The sequence below is a fragment of the Staurois parvus genome, unplaced genomic scaffold (assembly GCF_062004578.1).
Source record: "Staurois parvus isolate SC_StPar_1 unplaced genomic scaffold, SC_StPar_1.0 ptg000045l, whole genome shotgun sequence".
NCBI classification, from domain to species: domain Eukaryota; kingdom Metazoa; phylum Chordata; class Amphibia; order Anura; family Ranidae; genus Staurois; species Staurois parvus.
This window is the reverse complement of record NW_028317841.1, coordinates 93,875-111,136: the sequence shown is the minus strand read 5'-3', so window position 1 is coordinate 111,136 and position 17,262 is coordinate 93,875. Positions and strand designations below refer to the sequence as shown.

At 42.0% G+C, this 17,262-nt stretch overlaps 1 protein-coding gene across 2 annotated transcripts in view; it reads right to left on the bottom strand.

The window, feature by feature from the left end:
• Nucleotides 1-17,262, bottom strand: part of NETO1 (neuropilin and tolloid like 1) — a 207,098-nt gene that overhangs the window by 164,987 nt on the left and 24,849 nt on the right. For both annotated transcript variants that reach the window (XM_089663971.1, XM_089663981.1), the window contains exon 4: nucleotides 9,688-9,936. In XM_089663971.1, coding sequence (XP_089520097.1) covers nucleotides 9,688-9,936 — 249 coding nt within the window. The remainder of the gene's footprint in view (nucleotides 1-9,687; nucleotides 9,937-17,262) is intronic.

Below are 17,262 nucleotides of genomic sequence, written 5' to 3'. Positions count from 1 at the left end.
AATGGTGAGACAGGATGCCAGCAGCTTAGTTAGGCCACAATATAAGAAAGAGAGATGAGGGATGCATTATTCTAAGATACACTGAGTGTATTATTTCAGAAACAATAACAACTAATATTGTACAGTGCCTAGATAGTATGTAAGCAGATTGATTAGGATGCATTGTAAGAGGGAGAGAGAAAACAGGTTTTATCTTGAAATTAACATGGTATATGGTTTCAGAGACAATAGTCAGAAATATTGTACAGTGTCTGGACAGTATGTAAGCAGTTTGGTAAGGCCACAATGTAAGATGGAGAGCAAAGGCAGGTTTTATCCTGGTATACAAATTGAAGTGTATTGCTCAGGAACATTACCCACACATTATACAGTAGCCGTACAGTATGTAAGCAGCTTTATAAGTTCACACTAAAGGAGGGAGAGATGCAAGGCAGGTTTTATTCTGAAATAAAATTTATAGTGTATTATTTTAGAAAATAATAGCCACAAATATTGTACAGTTGCTGGACAGTTTCTAATTAGCTTGGTTAGGTCTCAATGTAAAAAGGGGGGACAAGGCAGGTTTCATCTTGGAGGATAGATTATAGTTTATCATTTTGGGGATAGTAGCCATAAATATCGTAGAGCAGCTAGACAGTATGTAAGCGGCATGGTATGGCTTCAATGCAAGGAGAGGAGACAAGGTAGGTTATAGCTTGAAATATACATTTTCTCCTTTTCCTCCCTCCAGCACTCCAATTCTCCTTCTTGTAGCCCTCCTCTTCTGGGTCACAATCCTGTACAATGTCCTTTTGTCTCTTTCGGTCAGTTCACCATGTTGACTGCACTTATACTTATCAGACTATGTTTTCCTGGAAAATGTATATGCCATCATAACCTTTGATACTGTACCTAGCGACACAGCAAATAATTTGGTAACTTCAGTAACAAAGGCACCAGTTAAGTGGACATCAACAAGTTGCCCTGTTTGAAGCTCAGTAAGCTCTAACATGACTCTGTATTACAAGCAGTGTTACAACACTTCCACTTTCAACGCAAAACAAGTCATCACTTTCACACCTACAAATCATGTAGTGTTTCCATTTTTTTTTGTCTAACCCCTGTATATAACAGGAGAAGAGTTAAAAAACAGATACTTCAACATGTTAACCTGTTCCTATGTGCATTGCTTTTAGATGAAACCAATCATAACTAAATGTCTATCAGAGAAGTGACAGCAGTTATCATATATGTTCCACAGACTTTAAAAACCATATAGCTAGGTAAAGATTTAAGATTAAAAATACTTGGCAGTAGAATAAGCCTTTGAAAGCCAAGAAGAGATAATGCAGACATTTGGGAACATACAGCAATTGCATTCTGGTAAGTCCTTCCCTGAGAAGTCTGCCTGAGAGATGATTGGATCAGCTTTAGTTTGGTGTCCACTGCATAAATGAATTGATTATATAAAGACAGCATAGCAAAGTTAGGGCTATGTCTGATCAATCCCTCTGAACTGGATAGTCCCTGAAAAAGTGCTTACCACGGAAGGTCTGGCCCTTCTATGTCAACACTACCACTTGTACCAAGATAAAACAAGTGGGTATTACAACTGACTTCAAAATATGCACGGCTTTGTGGAATTACAATTTTGTTATTTTCTTCTGTTAAAATTATTTATGTACTTTTTTATTTATTTGCAGCTCTGGTTTCCCCCAGTTGGAATTCCAAGCTGACTCAAGCATACTTAATGTGTGACATGTAAAAGTTCATATAACATAGCTCTATTGAGCTCCATTAGATTGGTATTGACAGGCTTAGTCACTAAAAAGTCTCACTAAAAGTCTCATGGCTTCAAAGGAGGTTAGGGTACATCCTAATCAACATTTCTAGGGTTGGAAGGGACTTGAAGTCATTAGCTGTGACAGGTCAAATGGATGCATTGTGCAGGCTGGATACTGAGCCATGGGGAGCAGAAAAGAACTGTCAAAAGACCTGTGTAACAAGGTAATGGAACTATAAAGATGGAAAAAGATATAAAAAAAGATATCAAAAGGCTTGAATATGACAGTCAGTACTGTTCAATCACTTATTAAAAAGTGTAGAGTTGAAGGATCTCTTGATGCTAAGCCAAGCTTAGGTATTCCAAGACAAATTGTAGCCACAACTGCCAGAAGAATTGTTTGGGATTCAAAGAAAAACCCACAAGTAACCTCAGGAGAAATACAGGCTGCTCTGGAAAAAAGACGGTGTTTTTTTTAAGGAGCACAATACGACAATACTTGAAGAAAAATGAGTTGCATGGTCAAGTTTCCAGAAAGAAGCCTTTACTGCACCAATGCCACAAAAAAAGCCTGGTGATGCTTATCAAGGTGTTGTTGGGCTTTTTTTGTGGCAAACAGCAAGAAAGGAACACTTCCAAACCAAATATTAAAACTTTCCTAGTTTTGGATTGGGGAAGAATTGGAACCCCTGTAAATGTTTTTTACTACTAGCCTGGAGGGGAACTCTCCAACAGCAACACAGTGAGAAATAAAAAGGTTTTAGTGGATAGACTATAACTAGAGATGAGCGAATCGAACTTGGCGAAGTGGAATTCGTTTCGAAGATTAGGAAAAATTCGATTCGCGCCGAATCCGAAAATTAGCAGACTTCGGATGCGCGAATCGAATTTTTCCAAAAATGGCGGTGACATGTGTGGCGACGGAGCGGGGATCTCTGGGAAGGCGCGCTGACCCATAATGCATTCATTCATGACATGTGATCGCATTAGCCAATCAGCAGCCAGCCAGCCAGCACTGTGTAATGGTGGAGCTATAAATAGCGGCCATCTTAGAATTCTCCATTAGCCTCCGGTCATTCAAGAGAGACAGACCTCTCTGTATTAGGGACAGAGTTAGGGCCACAGAGACTTTAGGGACACAGAATCGTTACTTAGGGACACAGAATTGTTACTCAGGGACAGACACAGAATTGTTACTCAGGGACAGACACAGAATTGTTACTCAGGGACAGACACAGAATTGTTACTCAGGGACAGACACAGAATTGTTACTGAGGGACACAGAATTGTTACTGAGGGACACAGAATTGTTACTGAGGGACACAGAATTGTTACTCAGGGACAGACACAGAATTGTTACTCAGGGACAGACACAGAATTGTTACTGAGGGACACAGAATTGTTACTCAGGGACAGACACAGAATTGTTACTCAGGGACAGACACAGAATTGTTACTGAGGGACACAGAATTGTTACTGAGGGACACAGAATTGTTACTGAGGGACACAGAATTGTTACTCAGGGACAGACACAGAATTGTTACTCAGGGACAGACACAGAATTGTTACTGAGGGACACAGAATTGTTACTCAGGGACAGACACAGAATTGTTACTCAGGGACAGACACAGAATTGTTACTCAGGGACAGACACAGAATTGTTACTCAGGGACACAGAATTGTTACTGAGGGACACATAATTGTTACTGAGGGACACAGAATTGTTACTCAGGGACAGACACAGAATTGTTACTCAGGGACAGACACAGAATTGTTACTCAGGGACAGACAAAGAATTGTTACTCAGGGACAGACACAGAATTGTTACTGAGGGACACAGAATTGTTACTGAGGGACACAGAATTGTTACTGTGGGACACAGAATTGTTACTGAGGGACAGACATAGAATTGTTACTCAGGGACAGACACAGAATTGTTACTCAGGGACAGACACAGAATTGTTACTGAGGGACACAGAATTGTTACTGAGGGACACAGAATTGTTACTGAGGGACAGACACAGAATTGTTACTCAGGGACAGACACAGAATTGTTACTCAGGGACAGACACAGAATTGTTACTGAGGGACACAGAATTGTTACTGAGGGACACAGAATTGTTACTCAGGGACAGACACAGAATTGTTACTCAGGGACAGACACAGAATTGTTACTCAGGGACAGACACAGAATTGTTACTGAGGGACACAGAATTGTTACTCAGGGACAGACACAGAATTGTTACTCAGGGACAGACACAGAATTTTTACTCAGGGACAGACACAGAATTGTTACTGAGGGACACAGAATTGTTACTGAGGGACACAGAATTGTTACTGAGGGACAGACACAGAATTGTTACTCAGGGACAGACACAGAATTGTTACTCAGGGACAGACACAGAATTGTTACTGAGGGACACAGAATTGTTACTGAGGGACACAGAATTGTTACTCAGGGACAGACACAGAATTGTTACTCAGGGACAGACACAGAATTGTTACTCAGGGACAGACATAGAATTGTTACTCAGGGACAGACACAGAATTGTTACTGAGGGACACAGAATTGTTACTGAGGGACACAGAATTGTTACTGAGGGACAGACACAGAATTGTTACTCAGGGACAGACACAGAATTGTTACTCAGGGACACAGAATTGTTACTGAGGGACACAGAATTGTTACTGAGGGACACAGAATTGTTACTCAGGGACAGACACAGAATTGTTACTCAGGGACAGACACAGAATTGTTACTCAGGGACAGACACAGAATTGTTACTGAGGGACACAGAATTGTTACTGAGGGACACAGAATTGTTACTGAGGGACAGACACAGAATTGTTACTCAGGGACAGACACAGAATTGTTACTCAGGGACAGACACAGAATTGTTACTGAGGGACACAGAATTGTTACTGAGGGACACAGAATTGTTACTCAGGGACAGACACAGAATTGTTACTCAGGGACAGACACAGAATTGTTACTCAGGGACACAGAATTGTTACTGAGGGACACAGAATTGTTACTGAGGGACACAGAATTGTTACTCAGGGACAGACACAGAATTGTTACTCAGGGACAGACACAGAATTGTTACTCAGGGACAGACACAGAATTGTTACTGAGGGACACAGAATTGTTACTGAGGGACACAGAATTGTTACTCAGGGACAGACACAGAATTGTTACTCAGGGACAGACACAGAATTGTTACTCAGGGACAGACACAGAATTGTTACTGAGGGACACAGAATTGTTACTGAGGGACACAGAATTGTTACTGAGGGACACAGAATTGTTACTCAGGGACACAGAATTGTTACTCAGGGACAGACACAGAATTGTTACTCAGGGACACAGAATTGTTACTGAGGGACACAGAATTGTTACTGAGGGACACAGAATTGTTACTCAGGGACAGACACAGAATTGTTACTCAGGGACACATAATTGTTACTCAGGGACACAGAATTGTTACTGAGGGACAGACACAGAATTGTTACTCAGGGACACAGAATTGTTACTGAGGGACACAGAATTGTTACTGAGGGACACAGAATTGTTACTCAGGGACAGACACAGAATTGTTACTCAGGGACACAGAATTGTTACTGAGGGACACAGAATTGTTACTCAGGGACAGACACAGAATTGTTACTCAGGGAAACAGAATTGTTACTCAGGGACACAGAATTGTTACTGAGGGACACAGAATTGTTACTCAGGGACAGACACAGAATTGTTACTCAGGGACACAGAATTGTTACTCAGGGACAGACACAGAATTGTTACTCAGGGACACAGAATTGTTACTCAGGGACACAGAATTGTTACTCAGGGACAGACACAGAATTGTTACTGAGGGACACAGAATTGTTACTGAGAGACACAGAATTGTTACTCAGGGACACAGAATTGTTACTCAGGGACACAGAATTGTTACTCAGGGACAGACACAGAATTGTTACTGAAGGACACAGAATTGTTACTGAGGGACACAGAATTGTTACTGAGGGACACAGAATTGTTACTCAGGGACAGACACAGAATTGTTACTGAGGGACACAGAATTGTTACTCAGGGACACAGAATTGTTACTCAGGGACAGACACAGGATTGTTACTGAGGGACACATAATTGTTACTCAGGGACACAGAATTGTTACTCAGGGACACAGAATTGTTACTCAGGGGCAGACACAGAATTGTTACTTAGGGACACAGAATTGTTACTGAGGGACACAGAATTGTTACTCAGGGACACAGAATTGTTACTCAGGGACAGACACAGAATTGTTACTCAGGGACACAGAATTGTTACTCAGGGACACAGAATCGTTGAATTAAAGAGTATGTCAGACAACACGCAGAGGAGTGGCAGAGGAGGCAATGTTTCAGGAGCGAGCAGACGTGGCAGCAGAGGAAGGGGTCGAGGCAGCACTAGTCGCAGCCAGAGGCCAGTGCTCCCGGTGTCATCCAGCGGTCGTGTCTCCACTGACAACCCTGCCATCATCGATTGGTTGGCTCGGTCATCTTCCTCTTCCCAGGTCACCTCTGACACCTACAGCCAACGGTCGGTGGGTACGTCAGACACAACCGTTAGTTGGCATGGCCCGGGAGCAAGCCCACTGAAATCACGTGTCCTCTACCTGCCCCTGTCCTTTGGTGTTCCCTCACCAAGCGAAGTATCGCATGCTGTGGGCTCAGCCCCACTGTACAGTGAGGAAGAGCTAACAGAGGGCGGTCAGGAACGGGGGGAGACATCCGCCTCTTCAGCAGCCAGGCGAAGAAGTAGTGGCGAGGAGAGTGGCTCGGTAGCCGGTCTAGAGACAGGTCTGTCTCCTGACCCACACGCAGCCGAGGGGGCTAGTAGTGAGGCGGAGACCCTAATTGATGATGATGAGGCTGATCGCACTTGGCAGCCTCGTCGTCATCAGGCTATTGCTTCCGCATCATCAGGAGAAGAGGGTGCCAGCTTGGCAGCGAGCAAAACAGTCGGTGGGTTGCCCAGGAGGCAGCAGGGTCGCAGCAGTGTCAGTGGAGGCAAACGGCCATGGAGTAGAGCACCAGCTCCACTGCAGCCTACCACCACGGCCAGTAGTGGTGCCGGTGTGCACGGAGGAAGTAGCAGTCAGCCAGTGAGGAGTAGCGGGGGCAAAGTTTCCTACTCGGCGGTGTGGCAATTTTTCGTCAAGCCGCCCGAGGAAGTAAACGTAGCCGTATGTCGACTATGTGGCCAGAAAGTCAAGCGTGGCCAGGGGGCCCATGTTGGGACTACAGCAGTGCGTCAGCATATGCAGCGTCGCCATTCAGTGGCCTGGGAAAACCGTGATAAAGATACGGCGGTTCTGCCTGCCCCAGCCCCCGCTCCATCACCCGCTCCGTTACTTGCTCCGTCACCCGACGTCAATCGCCCTCTTTAAGCTGCTTACGCTTCGCCACTCTGCCATGGGCCCCTGTACCGCCTCCTCTTGCTGCTGCCAGGTCCAGAGTGTGTCATGGGTCCCTGTACGGCCTCCCATTGCTGCTGTCTCCATCGCCACACTCTGCCATGTGCCACTTTCAGGTCTCCTCACACTGCTGGTGGGTTCCATTTTGTCATAGGGTGCTGGCAGATTACGGGCCTCCCATTGCTGCTGCCAGGCCCGTAATCTGCCATGGGCCCCCGTACCGACTCCTCATGCTGCTGCCAGGCCCGTAATCTGTCATGGGCCCCTGTACCGCCTCCTCATGCTGCTGCCAGGTCCAGAGTGTCTCATGGGTCCCTGTACGGCCTCCCATTGCTGCTGTCTCCATCGCCACACTCTGCCATGTGCCACTTTCAGGTCTCCTCACACTGCTGGTGGGTTCCATTTTGTCATAGGGTGCTGGCAGATTACGGGCCTCCCATTGCTGCTGCCAGGCCCGTAATCTGCCATGGGCCCCCGTACCGCCTCCTCATGCTGCTGCCAGGTCCAGAGTGTCTCATGGGTCCCTGTACGGCCTCCCATTGCTGCTGTCTCCATCGCCACACTCTGCCATGTGCCACTTTCAGGTCTCCTCACACTGCTGGTGGGTTCCATTTTGTCATAGGGTGCTGGCAGATTACGGGCCTCCCATTGCTGCTGCCAGGCCCGTAATCTGCCATGGGCCCCCGTACCGCCTCCTCATGCTGCTGCCAGGTCCAGAGTGTCTCATGGGTCCCTGTACGGCCTCCCATTGCTGCTGTCTCCATCGCCACACTCTGCCATGTGCCACTTTCAGGTCTCCTCACACTGCTGGTGGGTTCCATTTTGTCATAGGGTGCTGTATGGCCTCCCATTGCTGCTGCCTCCACCGCCACACTGTGGCTCCACACTCTGGTTTTGGCCCCGTGACTGCCCAAATGAGTGAAGTGTGCGGTGATTCTAAGATCGACGGCACTCATCTGCATGTCATACTGACTGACAGTATTATTTCTCTTCCCCAGCAGACTCCAAGGGCATTTAAATTAAAGGTACAGTGTTCTGCACTAATATAAAGGCTCTCTGAAGCCTAGAAACACCCTTTTTATAAGTTAAATTCGCAGCGAATATATTCGCCTCAAATCGAATTTATTCCTCGAATTCGCCGAATCAGCCGAATCGAATTTTTGAATACTTCACTCATCTCTAACTATAACCCATCAGATTTATTTTCTGTATGTCCTGTTTTAGATTTTTTCCTCAAATCCTGTCTGGTAAACCCATTGTCAGCCAGACAAGAAGTGAGGGCAAATCGCTCTTATGGAGCCCCAGGCACAGTAAAAAAGACAATAAAAGAAAAAGTGCTCCACCAGACGTTGCTTTGCCTCATACTGGCAAAAATGCTTCATTTTGACCCATAAACTTTCCCTGGCCAGTAAGAACCAAGAAAAACGGTTTCAATTAGTAACCAGATGGTATAGGTGCCCATCGGTTCTCCACCACTTTAATCAATCAATACCTGATATCTGTTTGTGCTGCCATGCCTCAAAAGGTACCATGCTCCAAATCTGGTGGGAATGCCTCCCTGTAAGGAGATTCAGGAAACAAATACTCGATTTGTACTGTACACTTATAGCAACTTCCTCCAGCCTCTCCCAGGATAGCCCTCCTGTCAATGATAACTGGACCCTTTAAATCTGTGAAAGAGACATCCTTAAGCATTTTTTGGCTGCTGCTAGAGCGGTCGTTTCCCACCACTGGAAATTTACTACTACACCCTTCCTTGGGGAATGGGCTACCAAAGTGCACTCTATTTGAGACCTCAAACAACTGTTGGTGCAGGAAACAGGAAAAGAAGAACAGTTTTCTCGCACCTGGACCATATGGTCCATATTCCACTACTCATCCGAGTTTCTAGCGTGGGCTAAGGGAAACACCATTTCCACCCTTACATAGCCATTCCCCTTTCCGGTCTGTCTTGTATTCCCCTCCTGCTTTCTCACCTCCTTTTTATTTCATGTCATTCCTCTCTACAAATGTATCCCTTCCACTATGTGAATATGTTATTGATATTTAATATGCAAATGTATTCCCTCCAGCACATACCAAACCCACGAGTGTGAGAATATTAGTCTACTTTAAGTCGCTTTACATCTTAATTATAACCAAGCTCATTCCCACAATTGGTACAGTGCACCTTTTTCATGTTTCTGGATGTTTAACATAATATGACCATACTTGACTGTACTTTGTATTGAAATGTTTTGTTACTTGTCTAATTGTCTTTGCTATTTGTATGTTTGTATGATTCAAAATTTAATAAAATCAGACTGAACAAAAAAACAACAGTTCTACTTCTTCCCCATTCTATCCAAAACTAGAGTAAAGTTTTGGTTTGATATACACTTTTAGCAAACAAATATTGTTAACCATTATGCACTCTTTTGTATGAAAATAAAAAGTAAAACATAAATGTAAAAATAAATTGCTTACCTGGCGTGAAATTGTACTGTGCAGAAAACCCAAGAGATTCTAGTTCACCATCAGCAAAAAATTTAATCCACAAGAATCTTCCACTTGATTTTATAAAAGGAGGGCTTTGTTGTCCACAATAACGGCCAATAATTGGAGAAAAGCCAAATGGTCCATCTCTTACTTCAATGTGATCAAATTTACACTCCCATGAAGACTCTATGGCATACTTGTCATCAAAATGGAGCTCAATGCATTGTCTGGGGGCAGCTAAAAGACAAAACAGTTTTAAATACAATATTTAATTTTAATTCACACATTTAAATGTGTTAAAAGCACTACATGTTTTACACAATTTAAAATGTTATCTTTTTATCTGACCCAAACTTCAGCCTACATAAAACTTACATGTAACATGTAAATTCTGAGTGTATGTCATTATTTTTTTTCTTTGTTTTTTTTTTTTTATTTTCTTGTGAGCTGCAGCAGCACCTGCATGATGAATTTTGCAAATCCCTTTACAGTGCCCAATAGAAAATTCCTTTAATCAAAGAAAATAGATGGGTAAGGATTCAGTGTTGCATCAAAATCCTTTTATTATAATGGCCGACTGATGTCCAGTGCCCACAGAGGCAGGTTTATTTCCTTGGAATATATTTTTTGCCTTTCCAAAAGAAAGCATTACAAATTAAAAGAGTGTTAAATAGCTCTTCAATTTAGAAATGCATTACCATTTCATCATTTAAAGTACAATAGCAGATATATAAGCAGATAAGCAGCTATAAAAGACATCAATAGTTACAGCAATTAATGAATATATTGTTGTGTGCATCTTTTTATTAATGCAACTAGTGAAAGTACCTAAATTTGATAGGTACAATCCACTGTACAGCAAAGCTTAGACTGGGAAAGAAGCAGCACAAGGAAACAGTCATTAGTGCTACAGTGTTCTTGAGCTAACAAAAAACATGCTGATAGGAGGAGGGAGTAGATTGACAAAGAGATGAGATCATCAGTCTGCTGATTTTCCTTTTACTGTCCAGTCACTGGCTTTGGCTGCAAGAGGGATCAGTAATTATTACCTAACTTTAGCAAAGAAAAATCAGGTCTTGTACCCTGCCAGATAGAGTTATGCTATGTGGCAGAGCGGTGTAAATCTAAATACTCTGTACTTAGTTGTTTGCCGGAAGGTGGGCCATATCTACTATTTTAAAAGGGTTATGTACAAGATATCAAACTAACGGTCAACAGTTGGGGGCTACTTGCATTGTATGCCTTAATTATTTTGTATCATAAACAATGGCCGTTTAAAAAAAAAAATACTGCATTTTCTGGCGTATAAGGCGACTGGGTGTATAAGACGACCCCCTAATTTTCCATTTAAAACATAGGTTTTGGGCTATACTCGCCGTATAAGACTACCCCCCTTCCGAGGCAACACCATTTAAAAACATCAGATTTTTTAATTGGAATGGTTATGACTTACCGGTACTTAAAATCCTTCAAAATCCTCATGTTCATCCTCTGACATCATAAATTCATGAATGACATCTTGTGATACATTTGTAAGACAGTCATCATATGGATCAAATTCCAAATCAGATGGTTACCGCTGGGTGTGCGGTAATACAGTAGCTTCGGCTACATACAGTATACAGTATATATACAGCCCGCTGGATGTGCAGTAATGTACATACAGTATACCATGCTGAGCCAAGCTGGCTCAAAACAAATGTCCCTATGACAGATAAATCTGTCAGCCCGCTGGATGTGTGGTATATACAGTATACTGAGTATATATCACTGTGGTATATACAGTATACTGAGCCAAGCTGTTTCAAAACGTACCGGTACGTCCCTCCAGTAATCAGACCACTGGATGTGTGTATGTACAGTAGCTGAGGCTACATACAGTATACACTGGGCCAATCACAGTGAGCGATGTATTCTACTAATGAATACAAAGCCTGCTCGGATTGGCTGAGGTTGTGACATCATCAGCCCACCTCTCTGACTCAGCCAATCCGAGCAGGCTATGTATTCATTAGTAGAATACATCACTCGCTGTGATTGGCCCAGTGTATACTGTATGTAGCCGCAGCTACCGTACATACACGCATCCAGTGGGCTGATTACCGTAGGGACGTACCGGTACGTTTTGAAACTGCTTGGCTCAGCGCAGTATACTGTATATAACGCACATCCAACGGGCTGACAGATTAATCTGTCATAGGGACATTTGTTTTGAGCCAGCTTGGCTCAGCACGGTATACTGTATGTACAGTATTACCACACATCCAGCCAGCTTGACCCAAACAAACTCAAGGTTCACATTTTATACCCCGCGTATAAGACGACCCCTCAATTTTTGGGGTATATTTTTAAGTATAAAAAGTAGTCTTATACTCCAGAAAATACTGTACTTGTTTTTCATCCTGCTGATCTGCAGCCACTTGTTTACATTACTGTGTGTTGAAACATACTTGTAGTTTCCATTGGAAATGCATACAACAGGTTGAGAATGCAGGATTATATTTGGGAAACAGGGGCAGAGCTACAAATGAAAAAATATTGAAAATGACTTTTGAAATTACAGTAATGATTTCAAGCATATGTGAGATTTTACTAATTGAGGTTACAAATACTTTAATCCTAAAAATATTAATTTAGTCCTATTACTGGGTATATTGTCTATAAGTTTTAATGCTTACGTTATGTTGCTGCCTTGTAGATCCTATGTCTGTATTTGAGATACTCTGTTATTTCTGCTACAAGATTTGCAGGGCAGATTTATGCAATACTAAGAAGCTGCTGAATGTAATTTAATGACAGCTAGAACAAAATTAGTTATGGTGGACATCAGAGACATTCTATTTATTCATGTTTTTATAACTTAGCACAAATGGCACCTAGTTAAACTGATTAGTCAGTGGAAGTCTGGTGACAATGGCTGAATTGCTTAGCTGTATGTATTAATGCAAGTGATCCTTTGTTCTATATTATGTTTGTATACATACACCTGCTGTCAAATTGTTTTATGTGCTTGTATGCCTCTGACATACATACACTCTGGTATCAAGTTGTTTTATGTGCCTGCATGCCTCTGAAACTACTAGATTTTCTTCCATATCTTGCAGATGTCTAGAAACCTTTGTGTCTTTACCTTTATATTCTGTAGCATTTCTGTTCCCCATTTCCCTGTAATTTTGCATTTGAACAGTTGGTGGTTCAGTAGCCTAATAAAGTCTTGAAAATGACTTAATAGGGTTATTCTACTAAAGGAAATCAGACTATTTCTTTGCAAGGGAAGTTGCATTTTGCAGTTTAAAGTGGAGTTCCAGTGAAAATAAAAAAAAATAGTCAACAGCTACAAAAACTGCCTAGGGACCTCCACAAATTTTAATCCGGCACTGCTACTGATACATCCCTACTCCTTTATTGAGGGTTAGAATTTGTGAGGCTTATGTCTGTATCTGTTAAACTGTACCAGAAAATATGAAGCACTCTCTAACTACTGTAAGTAATTGAGCCGTACATTCTAGATCGATTTCTTTAAAACAAATTAAAAGAGAGAACAATTTAATCACATTGTTTTGTATCAACTTTGATTTTAGATGTGTTCACAGCCAGAATAATTTTTATGGCATTCCAGCAGGCTTTTATTAAACATATGTTGTAAATGTCAGAAACAGGTAAATAAAAAGGTGAATTGTGTAAAATCGTTATGATCTATTGCATCACTTTGTAAAATACCTACGGCTATGTATGCATACATAATAAAGGAGCTATAGAAGTGAAATTCTATTATAATGTTTTCTTTTTTCCTGATCTGTTTTACTTGTTTTTCTGTAAAATACACATTGCACTTATCAATCTCTATCAGCTGCAAGGGCAAATGTGTGCCCATCCACTGAAGATAAAAGAACTGGCGCGTGCAATGGTGGCCACGTTGCAAGTATAAGTGGAAAATTCGTGCAGTGGTTTTGAGGAAGTGGGGTGGATCAGTGCACTTGTAGCGAGTGTAAAAGTGCATATTTTTGCCATGGCAGCCAGAGGGTAGTGTATGTTGGTGCAGAGACAGCAAGAGGGGAAGTGTGGCTTTGATGCAGCAGAAGCAAGTGTAAAAATGAGTGCACTGATGGCGAGCGGAGTAGTGCAGAGAGGCATAGTGGATGTAAGTGGTGTATTGTGCTTTGGGTCAGTGGCTGCAAGTAGGATAATGTGGGACAGTGCTTTGGCAGTGAGTGTCGAAGTGTGAGCTGGTGCACTGGTGGCAAGTCAAGTAGACTGGATAAATGTGTGGTGGTAAGTAGGGTAATGTGCATTGGTGCAGTGAAGCTTGCAGGTGTATCTGTCTCTAACTGCTTGTCTCGGGATGCCAGGTCTCAAAGGAACAATATTATATCAGCACCAGAACTATACAGGTACATTTTTTCATTGTAGATTAGGTGTATGTGTTAACAGTCATTGGGCTAAATATTATATTTGCCCTCAATATAATTTATTCCCGTATCTATTGTATTTATATTCCATATCCTTTTCTGCTACCTTGTCATATATTGACATTGTGACGTTTCTACCACCCTATTTCTTCTATTTTGTAATCTGTACTTTTGAAAGATGCTCATTACCTATAAATACAGAAACTCATATTGGTTATTATTTTATAATGATGCATTTGATTGCCTAGAGGTAACAAGGCTGCTATAGGGCAAAGTCAATTATAGATTCGTCCTTGGTTGTAATATTAGCTACCTGTCTGTGTTTCCATCTAATATATCTACATTTCTGAGCATTAACCACTTTTACAATACACATACTTCTAAAGTAAGTGTATCTTTACTCTTTCTTTATGCTTTCTGGTTCAAAGACTATGCAGATTCTAAAATTTTGAACTCAATGACATGCAAGACCAGCATACTTTGCTTTTAGTGCTCAAGGGCACTGTGGTCCATTGAGAGCAGTATATCATTTTATGTTTTTGTTATTTAATATTTTTCAGGTATTTATATAGTACCATCTATTTACGCAGCGCTCTACATAATGTACATTTACATCAATCCATGCCCTCAAGGAGCTTACAATCTAAGGTCCCTATCTCACTCACATACATACGCATTTCTGAAGATCTTCAGTGCAGTGCTAGTTGAATCTACCATGAACAAAAAAAACGTGAACTGTGAAATCATAGCACACATAAAATTGTACAAAGTGTACAGAAATGGCCAAACCTCAGAAGAGGAAGAGCCTCTAACCCTGAACCCCTTGAAGCACAAAGCTCCTGAGAGTCACAAGGAAATCTATGGTCTACCTAGGCTGAAGCCAGGTGAACCCCACTCCTTAGGGAGCAGCCGAAACTAGTCCACCAAGTATTTAGTGAGGGGCTCTCCTGGAGAAAATCTCCTCCAGTTGGGGAGAGGTGAAAGACCCAAAGGCTAAAGTACCTCCTCACAACATCAGGGCAGGCCCTGAAAACCTGCACCTTACAGGGAACACATAAGAGAGTGTGGCTGTGGTGGCTGAGGTCATCCTGTATGTCCCACTCCCAGGGTCAGTCTTGAGCTGCATCCATACCTCTACCATATAGATATAACAAACACATGTGCAGTGTAAGGTGATAAATAGGAAAAATATAAAATTGCTATGTGAAGTGCACACGGCGAGCCTTCTGGTTAATATGAAATAGGTCCATCAGCCAAAAGGCGTGCTCAAAAGGCATTGTGCAAATAAAGCATAAAGTGATGTGACTGAGTGCCAGTGAAAACACCCATAGTAATTTACCTGGGTCACCAGTCCTAGGGGGCATTACAATACTTGCCCCTTGCCAGTCTCAAGATGTAGCTCCATCCTTACCAAAAAAGTATTAGCACTTCGGGAGAGTTCTGCCTTCAACTTGGGACAAGCCTGGTGCACCAAGCCAAATTCAACCAGGGAGGAAAATATCCTACATACACATACTAGGCCAATTTATACAGTATCAAGTTAACCTACCAACATGTCTTCAGAGGGTGAAAGGAAACAGAGTACCCTAAGGAAGCTCATGTAAGCATAAGGAGAACATGCAAACTCCATGCAATCAGTATCGTGACCAGGATTTGCACTCAGCTCAGTGTGTTACAGATCAAATGAAGCTTAGCTGTTGTGTACAAGGGTTTCAAGTTAAATACAAACCAAATTATTAGCAATTTGCTACAAGTCAATCAAAGTAGACTGTAGGAATTGACACAAGCCTATGTAATCAAACTAAGATTCACCTGCAATTTTGTAATCCTCCCAGTCTAAAGCAAACCATGTTTATCATCATATTAATCAAAAGTTGATTAAATAAAGTTCAGGTTTAATGTACTTGTCCATTTACAGAGAAGGTATACTCACTTTATAGCTAAATGAATCAGGAGAACCAGCTCAGCCTCACTTTCCACAAATGTAAGAAACACAAATGGAACCTGGATCTCACTTAGCACCTTCATATACAGACAACTAACACTTAACTCTCAGAGACTGATATAAAAGTATCAACCAATGATCCCTAAATGCAAACAACTTTAATCTGCATTAAAAATTGTTGCCATAGTTACCTAGTTAGTAACACTGAATAATCACCCTGAGTTCGACCACAAGATAAAAATGAGATACAAGTAAGAAAAATAAAAGCACCCTGTATCCTCCATAGCCTAAACCTGCATTTAATCAAGAGGACAGATAAAAACAAGCCATACACATGAGCTGGCTGAAATTTGCTCAGTGGGTGACCCTATTGGCTACATCTTGCCCAACATGCCTCGACTGGAAAATCCAGGGAAATGGGCTGGAAATTGTTAGATGAACAGTGCCTACATCCAATCAGATGCAGGCACTATTTTGGTATTTTTACAGCTGGCAGCACTGGCTGTAAGAATACAGTGCAGCAGGAGATTTGTCCGTGCTGTGTAGCAAAGATAAAAGGATCTTTAACCTATAGTTATACTTTAAGTACATGACCTACCAGAACACTCAGAGCCATCATTGGTTAACCCGGTTTTTCCTGCTAGGTTGTATGATTCATACATGTTTTAGTCCTGAAGCGCAAAACTTTTTCCAATGTTAAACCTCGTTTGTAGTTGTAATTGCCCAGAGAGACACCCTCTTTATTTTACTACCTAGATTTAGCCAGGGGCTTTATTATCCTTTATCTTGTCTGTTCTTGGACCATACTATTTTATTTTCAATACATTTTTATTGAAATTGCAACATAACACATAACCATCAATAGTGTCAAATCAGGCTTGTACATGAGAAAAAGTGGTAAAGAACACATAAGAGTGTATAAAATCACACAGTTTCAAGTTTCAGAATGACTCAAATTACACCCGATAACACATACAATTAGGGGTGGTGGTGCTCAATATTCCAGAACCACCATTTAAATTACCACCCCAACAGAACACCAATCGTCTCAGACAGCTCCCTGGGATATCCCTAAGATATCCATCTCAGTACCAGAAGCTGGCATCAGAATACCAGAGTGGAAAGAGGAAAAAGAAAGGGAAGAGAAAAAGAAGCAGCAAGACAGGTCCGGAGAGAGATGTAAAGGAGGTGCCCACCCCCATCTCCAGA